This window comes from Aptenodytes patagonicus, chromosome 3, assembly GCF_965638725.1.
Source record: "Aptenodytes patagonicus chromosome 3, bAptPat1.pri.cur, whole genome shotgun sequence".
NCBI classification, from domain to species: domain Eukaryota; kingdom Metazoa; phylum Chordata; class Aves; order Sphenisciformes; family Spheniscidae; genus Aptenodytes; species Aptenodytes patagonicus.
This window is the reverse complement of record NC_134951.1, coordinates 94,961,951-94,986,938: the sequence shown is the minus strand read 5'-3', so window position 1 is coordinate 94,986,938 and position 24,988 is coordinate 94,961,951. Positions and strand designations below refer to the sequence as shown.

General features: G+C 35.4%; 1 protein-coding gene across 1 annotated transcript in view; it reads right to left on the bottom strand.

The window, feature by feature from the left end:
• The window catches only part of TTC27 (tetratricopeptide repeat domain 27), a 137,678-nt gene that overhangs the window by 62,216 nt on the left and 50,474 nt on the right, over nt 1–24,988 (bottom strand). The window contains exon 9 of the mRNA XM_076334285.1: nt 24,731–24,797. Coding sequence (XP_076190400.1) covers nt 24,731–24,797 — 67 coding nt within the window. The remainder of the gene's footprint in view (nt 1–24,730; nt 24,798–24,988) is intronic.

Sequence of the window (24,988 nt, the reverse complement as noted above, 5' to 3'; positions counted from 1 at the left end):
TCAGGAAAGCCTCTCCTCTGCCTCTACATACACCTCCTACACCACTGTCTAGGCAGTGATTTAAGCAATCATGCTGTATGAGGTGTGTATAAAGTCATATGGGGAGGAAGGAGAAGCGAAGAGAAACAGGGTGGAAGAGAGGCAGCGATAATTACGTTTCACTCCTCTGCAGGAGCAATGACAGTCTTATCTTGAATAACAATCCTGCTTTTTAAAGGTATTCATAAAACAAAATGTAAGGTATACCTACTGTACAATTACAGAACAAAAATTGAAATTCTCTAACAGTTTTATTGATTAAAAAAAGCACTGCAACTGCATAGGACAATGAGAAGCAGGCCTATTCTTCAGTTAAGAAACACTTGTAATTTTCTACTTGTACTGAGCTCAGTCTTGTGCCAGAACTCAAATGCTCACCTTTTCATCGCCTAATTGTAATGTTTAAAGCACCACAGATACAAAATAATACATGTATAAAGGGCACAAATGTTTATACTCAAGGGCTGTAAAGAATAATTTCAGAACACGTATCCATAACTATTAAGCATGCTTTAATCTTCTACCCAAAATCTCCACATACTCCAGATAATAAACATTTTCTTCTAAGTCCCAAAGCTTTATATTTTCATCTGAAGCTAAATCTAGACTCTATTAATGAGACTACAGGTTAAAATAAACATCTGGAAAAAAGAAAAACTAAATCAAGATTATGCAAGTTTTGTCAACATATCTGATAGTTTATTGTACTGTACCAAAGGCAGCTAAGAAAATTAACAAAATAATTCTAAAAAAAACCACTACTGAGAATCTTCACAAGTCATCTTTGTTCTTACTTTAGGGAAATAACAATAAAATAAAGAAAAAGAAAAACAGGGAAATTAGATGGGGTGAGAAGAAAGGAAAGAAAATAAGGTTATGCAACATTTTCTGCACTGAAAGGAATGTTTTCACATGGGAAAACTCCTTTCTCCAATTCTTCCCCACAATTTTTCCTACAAACAAGAACCCTTTGTATCATCCTCTCCCATCATTTCAAAGTGTAAAAAGGAGATTACCAAAATATTACACAAACCAGAATATTTCATTCAATATATCATCATTATATGATATTGGAATGAACAACATGATCCTCAAAGTCTTAGTAACAAAGTAGTTAGTAGTCCGCTATTGTACAATACTTTTATAATATCCCATTACTATATAAAAACAAAATGGCAAGTAACACCTGAATTGTGAGATAGGTGCACATTACTCATGACACCCAGATCAAACCGAGTCACGTGAGTTCTGCCAAACCCAGGCTGACTCTCAGGTACCATTAATGAATGATTCAGCCTCATCATCATTCAGATTTTAACCTAGGTGTGATGCACTTCCTGATCACTCTAATAACTTTCTGTTAGAGAAACGGAGAAAGAACGGTTGCACAATTTGCAATGTCTATACCAAATTCAGAATAACCTAGCAAGAATCTTCAAGGAAGCTTGTGCCTTTGGTATTTCATATGTACACATACATACAAACGTATCTGTATATTGTTTATGAAGTTACAATGTTTGGTTTTAAGGAAACTACACACAGAGAAAGCAGCCTGCAGCTTAAAACCAAGAATGTAATATATTCAAGATAAAACAGAAAAGTTAACCAAAGAATCCTGGGAAAGCTGGGACACACAGAGGAGTGTTACACAATTCTGTAAGATGTCCAACTGACAACCCAAACCGAAACAAAGTCTTCTGAAGGGCAGATGAGTACGACTGTATCAGTCAGCCATGGCTCATAAAAGGTATAGGTTGTTCAGAGCAACTCTTCTGCATTACTCCATCCGCTATTTAAAAAAGTAGGAGTTCCTTTAGGAATTCTTTCTGATATCAAAGTCAGAAAGAGCTTACATGGGCTTATTAGACATGCTAGACAAGCTGGAACAGGTAAAGATGATCCTTGCTAACTGCAGTTCTAAATAATTTGAATATTTTCTGATTTTTCCTTATTATGAATCTATGCTTTAGGTCAGCCCATTCTTTTGTTCTTGTACCTTGCTCACTGATAAACTATCAGTAGCCTAGCAAACTACGATTGCTATGATGAAGCTATCATTTCAAAGTGGACTTTCAAACTCTAAGCACTTTTAATTGCAACCAGTTGCAGAATTCCCAAGCGTTTGCACATCAGTCCATCACTGAACCAAAAATATCCTGTTTATTGGCCAAATTGCCAGTATGTGGTGAAATGACTTACTTGAAGGCACAGGCATGAGGCACCCTGAGGATTGCTCTGTTCCTCTGTCATCCCCTCCAAAGAAATGACCTTTAGTTTAGATTCACTCAGGTATTTGCTAACATATTTTAAGTTACAAACAAACAAGCAGAAAACACTGGGAGGGATTTAGAAAAAATAAAAATAAAAAAAAAAAATCCCTTTCTAGTTTCTTTTCATTACCAGTTTCAGTTAACATATTTCAGCAACTTTGTCATTTGCTTTTCCAAAAAGCCACACATAATTAAGATTTCCAAATTACTTATGTGGATTAATTCATGTCTATTTATCGTTAGTCTTGGTTCATATAACCAAGTATATCATCATATGATGATTTTCATTAGTTCATTCAGATAATTAACATGAAAACCTTATTTCTTCAATATAACCAAAGGCAAAATGACAACCTTATAACTCATTCTATGCGTCTCTGTAAGATGAGAAAATACTGTGGCTTCTTTTCAGCATCCTATATTGTGCACAGTAGTCAGGTGAGTACATTAAAAAACTAATTGGAGGCATATGACTAAGGCATGAACGGGCAAAATTCTTGCTTCTTGCAGTTGCTTTGCAGACATATCTGTTAATCTCTGGTGAAGGATTCTATCACTGAAAGCCACCTTACAAGTACTTAATTTGTTTTTAAGTATACAGCAAAGGATTCTCTGACATAAAAAGTTCTATGGAATTCAACCCTAAGAAAGAAGAGAAGAAAATTAGTATGAGATTAGGGAGAATTTGATTTTGTTTTCCACAGTCTCATCCAAATAACCTGACGCTTAAATTTCTGTGTAACTAAAGCAAGTTTTTATTTAAAAAAGTCACATTCAAATGACACTTGTTTAATTTGAATTTTTTTTGGAAGTTTCTCCTAGCACTGAACTGCTGACAAAAAAAGGTAAAATGAAATAGAATTAATAATTGACTTACGGAAAAAGCTGAAAGATACCACATTATTGTGAGAAAGCTTCTTTAAATCTACATACTTTCAACAGAATAGTATTTTATAAAACATACTTCTTGCAATTCTGAAGAAAATATGCAAGGGAAACTTTGCCCTGGGAAGTAGTTAGATGAATTTTACAAAACTATTTCTAATTGCCTAAGAAAGATTAAGGCAAGCCAAGGTCCAGGGAGAAGCAAAAAGAATACAAGTTTTGAGAAATGTCCTTAGAATATCAACTCCTCTATTAACTGAGCTCAAACGCAGATGATTTCCAGTAGTACTGGCAGTTTCTGGTTGAAATGGGATTTGTAACTTTAAACAGTAAGTCTGTTAGAACTCTATAAGGTAAAATAAAGTACATTTGTGACTAAGTGGTTTCCAATACCAGTGCTTTTTTTATGTTGTATTGAAAAGCATAAATATCAAGAGGATAAGAAAAATGCTACATTTCTAGTTACAATTAAGCAGTAGAACCATGGCTTGGCAACAAAACAAACCAGTCAATATGACCACTTTTTGCTTCTCTGCTTGGTGTATTAACATGTAAAAATTTCCTGTTTGCTGAAACAGAGCAAGTAGCTTCTCTGTTCAAATCCAGCATACATACCCATTCTGCTGTACATGCCCATCCCAAAGATTTAAAAATAAATAAGAATCAAAAAAAGATCTGATTATATATCATCACCAGCAAACACATAACGCTGAGGTTTCACAGACCTTAAATTCCTCCTGGTAGTGTTTTTATTCTTATCACAACAGTCAACAGTTTACTAATCCTTCAGTGACCAGACATTAAGAGGAAACCACAATAACTATGCACATACACAAAACCTCAAAATATAATAAATACACAACTAAAATACATTATTGTTTTCTAAATAGGCAAAAGGTAAGCTACATATTTAACTGGACAAGAAGTAGTATTTGATGTTTAAGCTGATTTAAATATATATGTCAAAGGATTGTTTTTAAGCACAGAATGCTGTTCTGGTGAATATAAATATTTTAATGCAAAAAAGTTGCTTAGCAACCACCTAAAGGAACTGCTATCTCTTTTTACCTATATTTAAATTAAAAGTTTGTATTTCATAATTATCACAGTACACATGCTCTGTATTCTCAGAGATGAAATTGCCAATAAACTGAAAAATGCAGTTAGAATTACAGACGTTGAATAACGATTGAAATAAACAGGTTTTTGTCTTTGATTCACCATTGTCCTCAGTTCAATGCTACCCCAAGATTTTTCCTCTTTTTATTTCCCATCATGGTATTATACACAAAACCTCTCTATCATTACATATAATTTGTATTGTTATATATAATGACATATAATTACCGTATGTAAATCTCTGTATGTATTATTATATAATTGTGTTAAAATTGAACGCTTAAACTGTGTATCTGTAAATCCTCATCTAATTCATCCCAGACAAAGACTAAACACTATCATTTTGGTGAGGTTATGTTTTTTCCATACTAATGGGGAGCTCCTCCGGTCTCTTCATAAACCATCAGTTTATTGAAATCGAATAATCTAAAGTTCAGAAGGAAACAACTCCTATTCCTATATACTTATATATATAAAATATAGAATACTTTCTATTTCTCTGAGAGTATCACCTTAATGCATGATGACTTGACTTTACGTTCAAAATCCAAACAAAACCTGACATAAAAAATAAAAAACACTCTTGGACAGTGAATTGGAAAAGGTGACAACAAAACACAATACGCCAAATTCAAATCTACTGACTTCACTGCTCGTACATGAGAAGTTACACTAATGGATTCTGCAGTACAACCCTTGATTTATATAAAACATCATGACTACATAAGAGTTCTGAACAAACAACTGTGGTTAATTTGGGAACAAACAAATAGGATGCTGAAGCAAATGATTTCAAACCATCTTCTCATTGCAGCTTCTGTCATCGATAACCAGTCACTGCAGACAACATTCCCAAATAATAATTTTGGAATTTACACCGCTAATCAGGGTGGTAATTTGAGCACCTATAAATTCCTCACCTTCCTAAGTATTATCGACAAGAAATATTTGATATTTGATTGCATGTGTTGCAATAGTTGGATAAGACCTACTAATCTGAAAAAACAAATTTTGGGCATCTGTTCAAGATAGCAAACCTTCAGATAAATAAACTCTTAATCTCTAGAAACATTAGGATTGCTTTAGGCACAAGCAATTAGAAGATGTAAGGCTGTATATTCCCCAGTCACATTTTATTAGCTATGAACACCTTCACATTTTCTAAGGCCCAGCAAGAAAAAAATTACATTAGGATTTCACTCAAGATGATTCTTGCTACAGCTTGACAAATTCTAATCCTATTTGGCATAATTATGTCCTCAGAGAGCAACACAAACAAGCTAATGGACACAAACAAGGAAAACAGTATTTTCATACCTCGAGAACGCCAGGCTTCCATAAATCTTATGACAGTGTATATATTTAGTGGTTAGCAGGTAGAAAGCCAGAGAAGAAAAGATAGTCTGTAATTTATCCAGTAAATCTAGTTCCTAGCATGGACTAGCCAATAGACTCAGTAGATTGCTGTTTCTTTTTTTCTTTTTGTCTTTTTTTTTTCCTCAACATCTAAACAGAGGGAATACTCACATTAGTGAGTATTCTGTTCCACGTACATCTCTCCTCCTCAAGGTCAAAAGAATTGTTCAGACATCAAACAAACACCAAAGGCCCTGTTGATATGTTTTAACAATTATCAAAACCTGTGCTCTATATGGCTTGATGCATCTGTTTAATTTCACACTTCCACTAAACACTGAAATCTATCCTACACATAAAGCCACTCTAAGGGTGATTTGGTCTGGAAAATCAAAATATTACTAACTTATCCTGCAAATTGAAAGTGTACATACATCAACACAAAAGCAACCGTTTTCAAAATTTTTTTTTTTTTTTCCCCTATTAAACAGATGGTAATTTTAGCTAGCAACTGACCACATCTTTTTCCATATGGCTTTGACAACTATAGGTTTTTTTTTTTTTTTTTAAACCCAACAATATACAAAGTCTTTGGAGTTACAGACTACTAATTGATCAGTCTTAGGGCAAAACTATCAAGACAAGGATAATTTACATTTTCTTTGCAAACACCACAACTTGTAATTAATTTTAAGTGTATAATACATTTCAGGCATTATTCCAAGTCCTGTGTTAGTGTTTCTTTTTTAAGTGTTGCATGGGGAAAATGTGTTATTACTTGGTTAGGTCTTAAATATTTTCTTGCCTAACAGTATCTAATATAAATTCTACATGGCACCTTTAGAGTATTAAGCCAAGACCTTTGCACTGTAACAAGAAAACAAGAAATTCTGCAATGCTTGAGCCTGTATGCCATGCATCAGCAGATGTTCTGTATTTTCCTTTATTAGGTCTTTCATTGATTTTAATGAGTTGTTACATCAAGATAGCACTTTACAGAGTGAATCATACAATCACTTGTGATTTTTTTTTTAGGTCTCTTCAAATTATCATGATTTAAATGCTACCTTCTTTTTAAATGAATTGTGTCTGTCAGTTAGGTAAACCAGAAAGACAGGCAGAAATCCTGAAAGTATTAAAGTGACAGAGGAGAAGATTTACTTTCTTGCACTGGCTGAGACATCACCATGTGCACAGTCCCATTCTCCAGTACCGCTTTAATATTCCATATGTATTTCAGTAGGTTTAGACCACACATTCAGCATATTTTTTCCAAAGTCTAAAGCTATTCACTCAACTGTGTGACAAGGGTTTATTTTAGTCTATAAAACTAATCCTGGGACTGTACAACTAAAATAGCTTTTCACCACAACAGGTGTTAGCTGATCATGAGCAGAGCTGGGCTTAAAGCTCTTAGCCACAGCCATTAGAAATACCTCTTGGTGTTAAAAAGTCAAGAGAAAGGCCAAAACACCATCAGTGATCCGCATCAAGGGACTAGTTTAATTAGAATGGTATTTTTAAAATTTGCTTTGTCTAGTCTTGTCTGGTAGCCTCGGCACTCAAGTTGTAACATTACATCATTGTAAATACAGAGTACCTTTTGTTGAATTTGAGTGCTAAAACAAGACGACACTATCTGATTTTTTTGCATTTTTATATACTTCAATGTGCTTGAATGAGATTCTTTCACGTATATAATTTCACAGTCTTGGATAACTGAATGCATTTGAAATAAAATATTAATTCTGAGATTTTTAAAATGAAATATATGTACACACACACACAATGGACAGTTCCTTTTTTCCCCATCTGCAGCTATTGAGAGTTACAAGAGAGTTACAAGTCGTTACAAGAGTTACAAGAGTCGTTACAAGTTTCTTTTTTGTCTGGCCACACTTTATAAAGCAAAATGTATGCAAAGATGTTGAAAACCTTAGTTAAACAGTTAATTATTTAGACTATACTAGACTGATTTAGAAATGAATGCTAGACTCAATATAGCAGCAATTACATTGCACTTACCTAAATGCAATTTAAAGTTCTTAAGTATCTCATCTAATTTCAGTTTGCAAGTGGCTGACTCTCTCTGGAATATACTGTATCTGGAATTTATCATATCTGAAGGTACATTAAATACAATATAACTCAGTAGCTGGCTTAATCAATTCAAAAATTAGAAGGGAAGACTGGAATAAATTTTCTTCTCACAAGACTTACAAAATATTCCACTAGTGTATACAAGGCGGCTAACGTCTTTTCACTTTAACTGTATTTTCCACAGCTTTTTTTTACCCCACTCAAATAGTGTTCTGTAGCAAATGGGTAGCTCTTGATAACATCCACCGAAAGGAATCCTCATATTCCATCCTTTTTATCACTCTAAATATATTTCCCCTCCATGGCACTGGTTTTAAGCAGTGACTCTTACTCCTTCTGATACCTACCTCGCAAAGAACAGCTTCTGGGCAATTATTTATGCTACGTCAGCTTGGAAATTGTGCTGGCTTTTGTGCCATTTCTGTAGTACCCAGGACTTCAAGGAATTAAAGAAATCAGGCAGGAAAGCTTGGAAGTTAGTCCTCCTGGATCTTTTTACACAGGTAGCGATGACAGGAAGGTTCCCTAAAAAGACCATTTTGAACAAGCATCAACCTTAGGGTGTCCCTGAGAAAGCCTCTTACTCTCCATTGATTTTATGAAGGAAACTAGGTTCCTAGCTTAGGCACATCGGTTAGATGCCCAACTGAGGTGCTCATTGCCAACAAATTCTCTAGACAGGTTCTCAATAATTGTATTGTATCTTCCAGTTTCAAATCTCATTTGGTTCCCTTGAGTTTGTCATGGGGCTGCAGACACCTCTGGAATGACTGTTTCATCTGGGTGGTGGAAAAGATATGCTCTAAACCAGACTTTCGCTATAAACCACAGATTTCAAAGTGAAAAAAACCTAACGTGTACCTCGCATCCTGCTATAGTTTTTAACTCAAGGCAAGGACCAAGTTGAGAAAAATGTAAGCGTTTGCACAGATTTAATCAGTTTCAGTATTATACTAGCTGGTATGCTAGCAATAGATGTAAGGGAATATGAATCAGTAGTCCTATTACTAAAATGAACTGTCTCTTTAAAAAGAACAAAACACCCCATTGCGTACAACTCTTCTTAATTTCCTCTAAAGTAAGACGATTAATCATATTTCTGTAGCCAAAGAAAGTCAAGAATAATTTGCATTGAAAGGGCTTCACATTGTCTGTTTTCACTGAAGATATTGGAAAGGAGTACTGAAAACGGAATCATGAGTGAATTTTTTGCAAGATAAATGCATCTGCTACTTTCAAAAGTTCAATTCTGCCAAAACATTGCAAGGACTATAATCTGTTATCTGCTCAAAGACACTGTGTTACTATCCTCATTAGAAATATCAAGACACTTCAGTATCTTTCGTCAGCTCTCTTTTCTACCTACCCTTAAAAGAAAGCACTCTTTGTTGAAAAAAACCCAACACAGCTGCTTCTCAGCAATAGAGTAACATTATTCCATATTCACTAGCATCCTTTTCCTTTGTTCAGTCAATACTCGGGCTCAGCATACTCAGCTGACAATATGGCTAGAAGTCCTGATGGGGAAAAAGGATGACTTCCCAAAAGAAAATATCCTCAGACTTCACAGCTTGTTTGTTCATCTTGTTTGCTTTAGCAAAGGCAACATAGGTAACACTCAGCTAAAATGAGGCTGCCTTACCTCTGGTCTTGGCTTTTGTTAAGTATCATTACTTAGGAGAACATCCAACTTCCCTTTCCATTCTCCATGACCATCTCATCTGAAACCTCAAGTCATCTCTAGGCCAGCTCTCCTCTGCAGTGAATTTTATTTTATTTTATTTTTGAAGGACAGGGAGCAAAAAGAAACATAGGAAAAGTCTACATCTGCTGATTTTACTAACAGATATAAAAATGTTGTTCTGTAAAAGGCTGCATCTTTCTTTTTCCGTCCTTCCGCTTTCATGTACACTTCCTCACACGCAGAAAGAATACCAATCAAAACAACTCTCTCTCCCTCTCCCCAAGTACACTTTTCAGTAGCATACAGGGAAAAGGTTAAGCACTCATCAGAACAACGTTTATGTCTAATGCTCAGTCCATATCTGTTTCTTCTTCCTGCTATAGTTTTTACGTCTTCTGAATACACATCAAGAATTTCCTGAGCTGTCTCTTAAGTTGGATGTTTCTACGGTTTTTCTTGGAAAATCTCCTGTCTCACTCCATAACCCTGCGACTCAGGAACATGCAAATATTGTCTGTATTAAGAAAATGAAATTAAAGGGGGTCATTTGATGCAGACACAGGTATACTGGAATTTGATCTCTAGTCAGAAGTAGAAGAAACACAAGCATGTGATGACTGTCCTTCCAGCTAGCTGTGAACGTAGCTCTGCAGATAAAACTGAAATGGCGGCCCAGCGTCCTCTACATTATACACTTCACAGAGAAAAAGGTCAAAGAAAATGAGCACTAGAGAAACATTCCCTTGCAAGGGAAGCCTCATATGTCCCACAGAAAAAGCTACGTGAAAGGAGTACAAAGATTTATGCTTACCAAAGAATTTTCAGGGGAAACAATAAAAGACTCAAAAAGAAATCTTTGTATGGATTTAAGTGTAACAGAAACACGGAAAAGCAAGCTCACATTAGCTTGCATGGAACAAAAATAAAACAAGAAGTAGGGAGACACTTATAGTGAGCTATAAACATGATTCTTTGATTCTGCGTAACGCAGTCTGTTATTTAACTTGCATGCATGCAGGTATGTAACTTTCAGACAGACCTATGGAAGGAACAAAAATCACAATTCAAAGTCATTTTAGACACATTGGAAAAATCAACTCAAATCAGGTCCTGCTAGGAAAATGTTTTAATGCTTTTTTCCCCTTACGATTTTCTACTTTCTAATAATAGTAAAAAGGCATTATTTGAGTGTCAAATTATTTGTTCAGTTCTACTTATACATCCAAACTGCAGATCTATCCTGGATGTCCAAAATTACTTAAATTTTATTCCACATTAACAGGCATTGGTGGGCTGATATTTAGCAAGTTTCTAAGAGCTTAACGCTCTGTGATGATACTAAGTGGTACACATATTGCATCCCCTTGTAAGAGTTAAAAAAAGAGTAACTTTCATGCTGTTGCTTAAGCTGTTTTTTGGGTTGTATTTTGGTTTGTTTTTTCTTTTCATTTTGAGAGAATATTTAAGTTCAGAAGTGAGTTTTCCTTGGAGGTTCTCAATTTTTTTTAGAAGGAAGAAACTAGAGAAGAAAAGGAAATGTCATGAAGAAAGAAGATACTGTTTTATTTAAAGGAATCTACTTTCAATGACCAGCGAAGGGTAAACCACGTAAGATATCGCTCCTATTTTCACTTAGAATGGAGTCCAGCCATATTACTGACACCCGCTCTGTTGCGCCAAACATATCACTTATTCTGTGTTATGCTGAAAACAACTTCAGCCAGATTTGACTGTAGCAGCATTGTCTTTTTCAGGTCTGTGGTTTGGACTTACTCCTGAAACAGCATAAGTTCAGACTTCCACACCACATCACAGTACTGCATTTATTTCCTAAGGCCCAATCTCAACAGCAATAAATCAGGTTTTTGGATTCAAAAGACTAGACTTTAACTCTTTGGTACCAATGATAAGGATTTCCCTAGGTATTAAACAACAGTGAATTTCTCGTTTTAACTTCTCAGCCTCAGGAATTTCACCGTCTATGCCAAGGTTCTGAACATATCATGTGCTCTTTTGATAATATCCTGAAAAACAGAAAAGCACATTAAAGAAATTGCTCTCTGCATGGGTAATAAAACAGTGAATTTGGTTTGAGAATGGCTGTCTATCCTTAAAATACGATATCTAGTTTCAGGACTATATGCAATGGTACATGCTGTCTGAGGACTTGCAATCTGTTTAGCCTCAAGACAAACAAAGCAAATGACTGAAAAAAGAGTGAAAGATAGAAAATCAGTGCCAATGGAGAATATTTTCTAACTTGTTCCATTCAGATCGGCCATGTGGGAGAAGAAACATGTCCTACCCCCCACTAGGTATTCCCTTGGAAACTACCACATAGGCTCTTAAATCCCCTGCCCTGCTTGCTCCACCCCACCCTCAGCCTTGCCTCTCCTCTGACAAGGAGCATTTTGGAACAGACAGTGCTATAGGTTAACTTATCCTCTGCTGATAGAAATTTATTCCTCAGGGAGACAGTCAGTTATGAGTTTTCATCTTTCCATTTCTGGTACTGCTGCCTGTGGCTACAGACAAGAACCATGATTTGTCAATACTTTCTTTAGGTTGGTCAACTCTTTCTAAGCATGTTGGTTTGTTGTTTTGGTCTTTTTTTTAAATAGTACTTTTTACTCAGCAAAATCCAGGTAAGACTACACGTTAAGGTTCCCATTTCTTCTTTTCTGCTTCTTTGCTTGTTTGAACTGTTCAGGGCAAACTCAATGCTTGCAGCACTCCGGACCACTGGAAAAATCCCTTAGGCCTGACAGATCCTGCATCCTTATGCAACTGCCCAAGGGTGGTGTGATTTGTCTGTTCTGCCTCCCTACTTGCATTTATGAGCTCACCACTATGTTTTTTCCATCACTATGTTTTTTCCATAGACTGCCAGTGATGCTTCCTATTTAGTCTATCAACAGTTTCTGGAAGAATACCGCTTTATATACTGCTGCTATCTGATGCAGCATAGAGTCTTACTCTAACAGAAACTTTTATTTTTACTTTTGCAATTATAACTTCAGGACAAATATCCATTTACAATAATTATCCTTGAAATACCTTAACTGAGTATCTTTTGCAGGAAGAGAATGTAGGGTAGCAAAAATACTGGTTCTTAGACAGATTTGGAGCACAACCGTAAAAATTATACAACACGACAGAGCCTTAAAAGCTCCCTTCACATCCTCAGAAAAAGGCATTAAATTATCTTCTAGAAAAGAACCAATTTAAATGTTTTCATAATTTCAAAACTTTAAGATTAGTCAATGGCACAAGAAGAATACTTTAACAGTTGCGTACAGTTTTTACATTATAATAATGCTATTGGTGAACCCATCCTATAATGATGTTAACTAGTCAAAATCAGCTATCACATTTTTTTCTGTAACAGGAACAGCCAAAAAAATTCAGGAAGAATTACATGCCTAAACCAGTGATTTATGGTAAGGCTGACACTGACTTTACTATTAAGCCATGTTAGAACAAAGTATAGAATTTCTATAAAACATCTTCACAACCTTCGGTCTGTAAGAACAGCTGTCTGTAGAAGAACGGTGAGGCATAGCAGAGGAAAATCCACACAATGCCAGACAGGACTCTACAGGGAGTATGTCATACCTGGTTTTCCCCTGTTTTGAATGCCAGCATCCACCACAGGAATTCTGCCTGCAACAGTCTCTACTATTCAGCAATCTACATATTGCAATACTTGGTGTTCACAAGTCAGTGCAACATGTTGAATGCAAGAGGCATGCCTCAATTACTGTTTGGTGGGCTAAGTGGATAGGGTCAAAGTCTGGAGATGACAATTTCAGTGAGAGTTCTAGGACGGTCTCAGCCGTTTCCCAGGAAAGAGCATATTAACAAGTCTTGATGTCCATTATAAAAATATTTGAGTTCTGATTTCTTCCAGTTCCTGACTTCACCAGCAGAAGTATTCTGTCTCTTTAAAGAGCTACTGTTCCCATTACATGCCATAGGATCAAGCTGCTGGAGGTCACCAGCAGCCTGGCTTTAAACCTTATGTGCAAAAGTTTAGTTTCCAGGAGCAAAACAAAGCTGCAGCCACCTTCCTTTCAGAGACTGAAGACACAATGGTCCTGAAAGAAGACTAACTCCTTAAGGAGCAACCAAAAGCGAGGAAGGAAATTAATAATAATAGGGTCAGAAATATGCGAGAAAGAAAGGAATTAGGGAAGATGAGAGCAAGAGTGAAAGCCAGATAAACAGGAGGTGAGAGCTGACAAAGGAGGGCTGAGGTGAATATGGCATGGATGAGTAAACAAAAAGGGAAGCTGACATAGGCACAAGTGACTAATACTGAAAAAAAACGAGCGACAGACTGCTGGGGAGCATGAAAGAAAATCCTGTTTTAGTGGGCAAAAGTGAGTAATGTTCCTAAATCTGACAGAGTTGTGTAGAGAGAAGCTGTAGTCTGAATATATTTATTAGAGACCAAAGGCAATGTCTGGGATGTGCTTAAACTTGAAAGAAGTTAAATGCGTGAGCTGTAATGGATTAAGATTCAAACACAACAGTCTAGTACCTATCCAGTTGTATTATGCATACAAACAACAGCAGTTATTAAAACAACTGTGAAAACTGGATGAAGAAGCTACAAGACATTTTCCTTAGACAAATAAAAGAGACAATCTTTTTAGTTATGCACCTCCAAGCTTCACATTTTCCCAGCTCTGTTAGAGATTCAACACAGATAAATAAATGTTTGCCTACTATTACATAAGGGAAAGATACAGAATATACAGACAAATAAATAGACACACTGCAATTCTTACACGATAAGCTGTCGGATGAGAAATATGGCCTTATTCCAGCAACTAAATGACCTTCTTGCTTTCTGAATCTTACTACTAAGCTATTAAACAGCTTCAAACCATGCAAGATGTTCAAAACAAAATAAAACCAATTTTCTAAACATATTTCCTTCCTTTATTCTAAAACTGAAAGGGTTTCCACTGACATATATTAAACTAAAAAGCAAATAAAACATATTCAGTTTTAGCCAAATGATAAAAACAAACCAGGTACAATACTAATCTGGGAGAATGCAAATGTATATGCTATTTCTCTCTGAGTGTTGTGATTTTAAAATCAAACATCTTATTTCACAGCGCAGAAAAATCTTTCACAGTCTATTCAGAGAAATCTGTAAAAGTTATTTTCTCTCTCATCTTTTGTCTAGACTAGATAGAATTCATTGTAGAATGTGTTGGCCAACATATACTGACAAATGTACTGAAGAAAAATCTAGCAGACACAAGACATGAAGTCTTTCAAGAAAAAAAGTCCAAGCTCCAATTTAATTAATGCAATACATGCTTAAAGATAATATAGACAAGACAGTAAAGTCTTCTCAAATACGTCAAAATACACCGACTAACGTCTAGTGTCATGATTTTTATTTCAGTTCAGAAAAGGTATCAAATCTCAGCTTCACAGATAGAAAAACATTAAATAGTTTAAATATTTTTAAAACATTTTTTCAAATTGAAACAAATAGAACATGATGCTTTTAAACATTTTATTGGCATTTATTTGAATAGTCTTCATAACTAACAGCTCTACTTGCCATATTAATGCAGCCAATCCAAACATCTCAAAAGTATTTATGCCATACCATATTATCATATATGCTAAGCATACAAATTATACACAGCAAAAAAGTCTGAATTTTCTCACTGTAATCATGAGACTCATTTATGACATACATTGCATGAACAGTCCACTAAATGAGCTGGCATTGTTTCTATTTCCTGATGCAATGAGCTAACCTTCATCATAAACAGAATATGAAGCTTTCTTATTCATGTATTCACACAACTGGAAATAGGTTTTCATAAGGGTCACAAACACTTTATGCAAATCACCTTATGAAATTTTCTTGCGTATTTTATGTTACAAATAAGCAAAGTGTTATTTTGAATTATTATCAGTATGCAAGTTATCCTCGTAAAAATATATTTGTGGAAGAAAAAAAAAAGCTGAGTGATGGGGTCTGCTGGCAAGAATACGCGCTTTTTTTCCCCCTTTTAGTCATAATGTACTCTTTAGTACATGATCAGTACTATTCTGTAAATACAAGTAAAATAAATGTGCATACAATCTCCATGCAGATGTATTTAAACGTTTCACAGATTAGTTGAATCTTAACAACTTAACTTCTGGTCAACAGCACTTGAAAATTCTACTTTACTATTTAAACTTGCCGCTTTTAATAAAAGACAAGAAAGGAAATATTGTAAAAATACCAGAATCGGAGCTGCTTAACTTTCGTCCTTATATAAGATACATGGCACCATGCTTTTCCACAACATACTGAAGTCAACTAACTACTATAACAAGGGCAGCACACCATGCAAAAACATACCCAAGATCACTGCTGAACATAACAGGGTTTACTCAGATGAGGACAGCTAAGCATGTAAATGGATATTTTGCTGAATCTAAGCTATAAGTGTCCGTTCAGGAAAAATTTGCAGAAATAGGTAAAAAACCCCAAATCTTTCCCCTTTACATCTCCTTTCAAAAGCCCATGGTTTATAGACTTAGAACTTGATTAAACAACATTTTTTCCCACAAAAATCTTAAATTGACCATCAGTAAATCCCCAGAAGAAAATACCAATTAGAAATCCCTTCCAGTAGCTTGGCTACCTAAAACTTCAGGATTAAAAAGACCAAGGCGGGGGGGGGGGGGAGGAAAAATCATTGGAGACATTTCATTTCATCCCTAGTTTTGGGGGAATAGAAGGAGAAATTCATGCAGAAGCAGGGTAAGATAGATTTATTTCTTATCGAGTTCATCTTACATTTTTTCCAGAGCAGCTAGAATAGAAGAACAGCTAGAATTGACTGCACCTGTTTTTCTTTTAAAAAAAACCACAACAAAACAGTGACATTTTAGTGATGATAAATGAAACAGAGTATCAGATTTGCAAACTTCAGACACCTTGGGGGGGAAGAAAAAATACATACTTCATGACTGCAATCAAGGACTATGGCATTCTAATCAAACCTATCCTAAATTGTGTAATAAGTAAAAAAAATTCTGTTACTTTTTCAAGATTTCATCTTTCATATAGCCCTGAAAGAATGTTTGGGGTGCTGATATGAGAAATATTCTACTTCCAGTCCAAACTACAGACATGATACGTTCAGAGAAAATTAAACTCAGTTGCTTAGAGACAGTAGCAAGTAGACCAGTGAACAAGAATTCAACCACCTTCATTTTTTCAGATGCTATCGAACAAGCAAGATTAGACTAATATTTGAAATGTTGGGTTAGGAAAAAAACAAATGAAGGGACAATACTAAAACTAGGCAAAGGAGATGAGGGCAAGACATTAGGACAGCTAAATAAACTTTAAGAATAATTCTTCCTCACATATGGTAAAAGAACAAAAATGTAAGTTTACTTTGAAAAAAGGGAGACTTGGATTTACCCCTTGTTTAGTTCATCTGCCCTCTCTCCAGCCAAACAGGCAGACCGGTAGAATATAAATCACTAAAAAAAAAGTGACTGCTAGTACTGATAACATATGAATTGAACTTATCATCAGTATATGGTCAAAAGGGGAGTCTTAAGCACTGCACAGAGTAGTGAGAATGTCTTATTTCCTTCAGATGATACCTCAGACAGCATTTTGTTGAATAGGGGGTTTAATTTCATCTTTTTGTTGCAATGAAATCTTTCTTGCTGAAATAAATTATAGTAGTTATAGCTGGTGAAGGACACAAGAGGGGGAAGGGAAGCCTGCGACATGTCAACTGGCTGTCAGAGGTTGCTAGAAAATTTAAGTGAGCTGCTGATAGATAAAGAGGAAGGAGGAGGGGGAGAAGAAAGGCTGCTGTGGGAAAAAATGTTACTAACTGTCATCAAATTTGCCTGCTTAACTTCTCAAACCCTTAGACAAGCAAATAATCTATTAATATTTAAAACATGATTTTCATGTTCTCTTGCCACTGCAAGACCATTCATTGAGACCACTAAAAAAATCTATCGCTTGAGTAATTCTGTACAGATTATATGAAAGAGCAGACTATTCTAGAAAGAAAAGGCTATCCCAAATTTCTTCCTGCTCAGAAAGGCACACAATAAATCAGGAATCATCTCCTGTAAGATATGATGCAAGCAGAGCTGTGGATCCTATGGACTCAGGGAAGAATGTAGACCACAGAGAAGAACAAAGTTGAAAGGGATAAAAGTGTCAATTATGTTGAAATCTGATATTTTGTAAAATAAAACAACTTCAAACAGACTGTTACTTAATCCCCGTTTTGGAATGGAATGCAAGCTTCCCCCCTGCCCTGCAACACATGTACTACAGCACCCAGTTACTTTACCCTAAAACATCTAAATGCATACAACAGCAGCAAAAATAACTGACAACACTAGGTTAATTTTCTATCCACAATACATTGTAAACATAAGTACCAGACACTTCGTGAATAAGCTTCCAAGAAATCTAGCTGAGTCTTTGCACATGATACTCCAGCAGAAAGAGGCAGCTTCTCTTTTGCCAAATTCAATCCGATTTCCCAGTAACATGTGATGGGCCAGAAAGCATACATGCATTAAATTAGCAGCATTTAGATCCTGACATTCCTGGAAAATGATTCAGACTTTTGAATAAAAGTGCTTAGAAGAAAAAAGAAAAAAAAGAATAGAATAGCTTTGAACTAATTTACCTTAAAAAAAAAAGTCTTACTAATACTAGCAGAGCTTTGCTGAGGGAAAGTCTTTGCAGTATTATAAGCTTGTAACCAACAGAGGCTATTCAAAATGGGCAACACGGCTTAGAAAAGAAGTGAAAGAGACTTTTTGTAAAGCCACGAAAGTTACAGCAGTAGAGACACATGGCACTCTTAATGAGCTTTTCAATACTCTTGCTGGTTATAAAACATAAAGAAAACTGCAGCCATTTTCTCAGCAGAGAAAAATGCACTGCTTTTATTTAAGCTATATAAACAATTTCTCTTTAGAAACCAAATTGGCATGTTAGTTTTATAGAGATTTTGATAGGAAGGCTTAACATTAAAAATATCATATGCCGTGATTTGATTGCTCCCTAGTCCCACATTAATATCACAAATGCCATACGAAAGATGAGAAAAACAAAGCATTCCCATTTCCACCCTCCACTCCCTCCTCCCAAAGCCCCCTTCCTACAGTGAAAAGCAGAAAGTATTCATATATGCATATACACACACTCAATAAAATGTGCACTGTAATTCTTTGCTGTGATTTTCAAAGGTATCATACAACATCAGTTTCTATTACAGACAATAAATGCCCACTTTGGGGGGGGGGGGAGGGGGGGGGGGGGCGGAATCTGTCCAACCATTCTCAAATTCCCTAGTAAAAACAAGTCTCTTATGGAATCAGTAGCTCAACACAGTGGAAAAACAAAAGACGTGAAGCATTCCCATCTTGTCCATCTTTGGAATACACAGTATTCCTTGGATTTTGACAGACTGCCTCCACATTCTCCAAGTCCTTGATCAGACCTTGGTATCCTTCATGGCATTATTGGAACAATTTCAGAATGATCAGGTATTTTTGTTAGAAGATGGTGAATAATTTTTAAGTTTTGTACTCTGAGCAAAATAAAAGCTATTACACTTTTCTCCCTCTTTAAGAAAGATATATTCACCTGTTCAAAGTGTCAATAGACAGAAGAGCTGCCAGAGCTTCCTTTCCCTGGTTTTCACCACTTAATAAAGAAACCAACTGCTCTACTCTCCATAAATGATAGAAGTCTCAGGACTATAACAGACCAATACAACTAAGTTTTCCACGGTCCCTTTTCTTTCCCTTCTCATCTTCTATGGATTCCAAAGGATACAAATATGGGGCTAACACGTGGGAAGCACAAAGCAAGAGGCTTCTCTTCCACAGCTTCTGGTTGCTTTTTCTCCTCAGTCCCCTATAGGTTAATGCTGTTGCTACCACTCAAAGTCCCTTGATCATAACACACTAATAAGGGAAAAAAGTAATATTCTCCCACACTGGACTAAGTGCTCATCACATTTACCACAAAGCCCATTTCTCCTGGACAAAGCGAGGGCTAGGACAGAGAGAAGGGGTAATGTTAAGGACCAGCTGCAGCTCCTTAATCCTGGATAGTCTGTTGGAGTGTCATATCAGACTATGAAACACTGAATTGCCTCCCCAGTATGTAAACTATAAGCTATAGTATAAAGCTATATATATAGCTTTTTCTATAAAGCTGTAAGAACTTGTATTGCAGAGTCTAATCTTATTAGTGTTTTTTTTTTTAAAAAGCATTTTTCTCTTTTGTAAGAGAAAAATGCAACACCGTCCACTATTTAATCCTTCCCCTATTTCCCTGCAAGAACTGCATAATCTTAAAAGTAAAACATAAAGGAAGATTTACCAGCTCTTACACAGAACTTTCATATGTTCCTGGAACTCTTTTACATTTCAGAAATACTTTTTAGTTTCCTGTTCTAAAGTTCATGTTCACACGATGGACATCTTTTATAAAGCTTTAAATGTAATTTTAAAAAAAATTCTTTTAAAAAATATACTAAAATGTCAGTGTTGTTCATTTAATCTCCTCTTTGGTATATTGTCTTAACTGCATTACCTATTCAAAATAAAGCAAACAGCAAATATTTAATAGAAGTGATTTTAAGACCCTACTTTTGCTCATTTACGAAAAGGATTTTTTTTTCTAAAAAAGTATGTGGGCCACTGATATACAGAGATCAGTGATGTACTTGTAAACTTCTAGGGAAAAACTGCTGCCTGATATAAAACCCAGCAGACTTCACATTTGTATTTTTACATTAAAAAACAATCCACTGAAATTAAAGATGGGATAAGGAAGCGTATTTAGGCATTGTAAAACTAACTTGGGGAGCTGGAAGTAAACTAAGCTACAAAACCTCAATGTGAAAGCAGTACAGAGTTAGTTCTTTGGTTTCTTGCATCATGTACTTCCTACTTCCTATACAGAAAGCTCTGAGGAAAAACAGTTTATTATAAGGAAGAAACCCGTAATTCTAACAGAAAAGCACTGGGTTTCACTACTGGTTTACTGTCCCTCTTTTCCTCTCTTAAAAAAGGCTTTTAAATGCAATATTCAGTTAGCTAAATCAGAAAGTTCGCCAAATATCATATGCATAACTCTGACTCTGAAGCAGCTTGTGTGATATTTGATTTCTAAATAAGATCTTAGCTTTCTTAGGAGTCCAAGTGCTCCATAATAGAATTAATTAAAAACATTATAACTGATTCCCTAAGCCATTATGCATGAGAAAAAGAATATTTAATTCCCCTTAAAATCAAATGTTTAATTTTGTGTTTATTCTTAAGTGCATGTGTGCTACATTTACTTCTCATGTAAAGATACCAAATCAACAATTTAACTATAAACAGAAAAACCCCAAAACAAATGTATCTAATTTCAGCTATAGATTAACAGCTTAAAAGTTGAAGTATGATGCTGATGATAGGTGAACAGATTTGACTAGAACACCTCAAACACTGAAGTCCAAATTAGTATACCATGAGGAACTATCCCAGCCAATGAGACTACATACACAAGTACACAGGATTTGATACGCCCCCACACCTTGCTTCAAAAATTAGCAATACTGAAAGTAATTCTTAGTTACAAAAGTTAGTACTTTTAGGACAATGGCAACTATTCCCAAGCGACTTCAGTAAATGAAAAGCAGCAATCCTTTTGTATTTGACCGCAGTCACCAAGCAGTGACTAATAGTGACTTAATAGTGTTATTTTTTAGGACTGCAAGCTATGTTGTTTAAAACATACATCTCTCAAGATCTAGTAATTTTCGACTTCTACAGATATAAAAGGGAGTTTAGAATGCCTGTTTGCCAAACTACACCTAGTATGAGACAGGACCACATCATCTACTTGAGTTTACTTTCATCATCCTTTCCCTCTGATACTACCTGGACCTTAATTCTCTCTGCTTGAGAGAAACTGCAGGTCACATACATTTGTTTTGCAATGTCTAAAGCAAGAGGATCTCTTGACGATTCACTGATCTATTAAAAACGCCTTACAATTTCTCAAGTTTCTTAAGATATCTTGAAATGCCCTCCTTTCTTCAGGAAACACAAATTTCAGCAGATATCAGATGAATGCATGACAACCATCTAACCAGCCTGCAGATTTAGGAATCCACATGTAGGCTGAGAAGATGCCTGCTCACACACACACACACACACAGCAGTTTAAATGATGCTAAAGAAATTACTAGAGCAGCATTGATAAAGTGCTCATTTGCTTGTTTCACTAGGTAGTACCAAAGCTTGGTAAATACCTTAAATACAAGTGATAACATTTGCAGTGTCACTTATTTACTCAGCTAGCAGACACCATAAGAACCAAGGCTGTGTTAACATTCACACAGAACATCCCTACTGCCAGGAAGCACAGCAATGGACTTGCTTGCCTCGGTGACTCAGACCTAAGATGCAGAAGAACTCAGAGATTTTATCATGAAATTCTGCAGTGACTATCCACAATTTTAGGCTCAGGTGCAAACTCCACAAAAGAATCCTTTATTGAAAAGAACTCATATAAGCTAATATCTGATTCCTGTTTTCAGTTTCCAGGAAAGATTTGGGATGGTAATATCATACTTGTTCTTGTTTGTGTCTTGGGAGCATAGGTCAAGATCAAAAGAGAAAATAATGGTAAGACTGAATTGTGTCCCTACATCCAGTTAACTTGGAAACATTAAGCAAAAGTTTAAAAGAACACTATTCTGATATTGAAATCTATTATTTCCTTTAATTTTTAGGCTTCCAGCTATTTCTTTACGTCACTGCTGCCCACTGAATTCTGCACTGCTAGTGAGATCTAAATTCCTGTTCTTTTACTGCTGTAGAGCCTTCTTTTTTGCTACTCAGAGCACAAAGTGATAGGGAAGCCTACATGTATCTTTCAGCTGTGTTTCTCTGGAGATCTATCCTGATAGTGGCTGCTGATCTTACAAGGGTGAAGCAAGCTGTAGCTGACTTACAAGCTCTATAAAAAGATAAATAAATTAATGAAAACAAACTCCCCACAGTCACTGCAATAAATATTTAAGGAGCAAGTTCATCAGCTCTCCTGTGATTTTTGAGGAATCAGCCACCAGATGGCAGAAAAACGCAGTTTAATTTTCCCATTATGTAGAATTCACCTAGCAGATCTCTTACATCTCAGATAATAGGTAATATGATCTGTCAAGCAGTGTTAGATAAAAGATGACAGTAAAGCTGATTATCTTTCTTGCCTAGTATGTATGCTACCTTGACTCTTTCTCCTCTGCTGTAAAACCTGAAGAGTGTTTAAATGTTTGAAAACTCAAGTGTTAAAACAACTAAACCCCACTCCTGGTTCATTATTCTGGGAAGTACACCACTTACAGGAGTAGAGCCAATCTTGATAAAGATGTTATCACAGTATCACTCCATTTAATATTAAAAGGATAGAATATATGGAGAAGTTATTTCAAGATTCAGGTATATGACGACTGCGTTTCCACCCAAGAATTACGCAAACAATAGTGGGTAGTGGGAAGACTGAAGCAGGGAGTGTACAAAAAAGTCCAGGGAGTTTGACAGGAAATAAAATATGAGAAGAAAAAACCTGAGTTTTCACAGAAAACCCTTAATTTAAAACCTATTATTTTAACAGCAAAAATGGCAGGGTTTGTTTTAACAAAACATCTTGAAATTTTATATATTTGCATTAACATTATTTTTGCAAAAAAATTATACTGTAATAGTTTCACCATTTAAAAAAAAAAGTTTGCAGTACTCGGTTCACCAGCTTTTTTCATTCCTACAGCCTTTTCTATGTGTGCATTTCCTTACTTTGTACATATTTATTCTTTCTGTAAATTTTTTTCTCTCCTTTAATGGTCATCATTCTTTAATATCCTTATTGGGTACTTCAATTACTACAATATGAAGTGAGAGTGGACAGTCTCATTTTTTCTACATTTCATTTTTTTCCTACTCTCTATTCCCACCTTTTAAAAAAACAAATCAAAAGTGTAGTTCAAAACAAAATACTTCAGAAACCATGAGTATATCATGAGAAAGCACTATGATCATCGTAGCAACAAACAGAAAACCTACATAAACCAAACTGTTTTACAGTGATTCACTCAGCTCCCTCATGCAGATCTTACATGTACTGTATTAGCATAGGGACCTAAACAAACATTACTTTAAAACCAACCTATTTTACATTTATCTATCTAATAAAAAGACTAGGATTTTCTTTTTTATAGACTGAACTTCCTTTTACCACCACAAAAAAAACCCCAAAAACCAAGCAAAAAACCACCCCAAAACATTACCATAGTTAACCTTAGATAGTCCATAGTCTTTTCACATAACTGCAAGTGTCAGTGATAAAATTCTAGCTCAAATGAAATCAAAGGGATTTTTGCTGAGATCCTATCTTCAATCTTTTGACAAGAATTTACTTTTTCAGATGGCACTACTATAGCAAAAGGGTCTCAGACTACAAGGCTTGGGTAGAAGAGCAAGCCCTCTTTACTGCACCAAAGCTGAACCCTAACATTGTGGAACGTAAGCAAAAATGGCAATATAATCACTGGCCTTTCCTCCTCCACCCCCATAAACTATTGAAAAACACACAAAACCAGAAAAGATCAAGGAAGGAAGCAAATTGTGTTTTGTCTTGAGTAAAAAAAATTACATTGAAAAAATACTGAGTTAGAACTTTCAAGGCTTCTTTGGAAGTTACAGAATTGTTCTGCAGCAAATCAGCCACTGAACTGGGAAGAAACATGTTTAAGTAGAACATCTGATACATAGACTGAATAAATCTGACAGAATAAAGCTGAAATTCTTTTTGAACACCACTTAAACACTGTTCAAAGAAGAGAACTTTCAGCACTAGTATCATAGGAAGAGTTTGCTGTAAAAATGCTTGGTTTAATATTACATTATAATTCATATAGTTAATAAAAACTAAAACAAACACGTAAAAAAGTGTTTTGTGCATATTTTCAGATGAAATTAATTTTTAGATGTCAAGCTTATCCTGCATGATGATGGCTCAAAACTGGGTTGAACTTCAGCATCACTCTAATTTCTTGAAATAAGAAAAAGTTAATGAAATGACCGAGTACTAAAACAAATTTGGTTTACAGTTTCATGATTAATGTGATTGACAGGTTAGTGCTTGGTACTAAGTGAAAACATGTTTACTAAGAAGTCCAGATAAGTTACTTACTGAAGTAAAAGCCAAAAGTTCCTCTTCAGTTAATTTGTGTATTGGATTGTTCTTTTGGAAGTCTATACTGTAAAGAAAAAAAAATAAAACAATGCTGATTTAATCTTTAGAATACCACTATGCAGAACACGTTTTTCAAACTTGCAGAAATCTAAAGGACATTCTGGAAAACTGTTACAATGACAAATGGGAGTATGGTATGTGCAGAAGAAGGCCTAGACCTAGGAGCAGTCACAGAAAAAAAGAACCGTTTAGGGG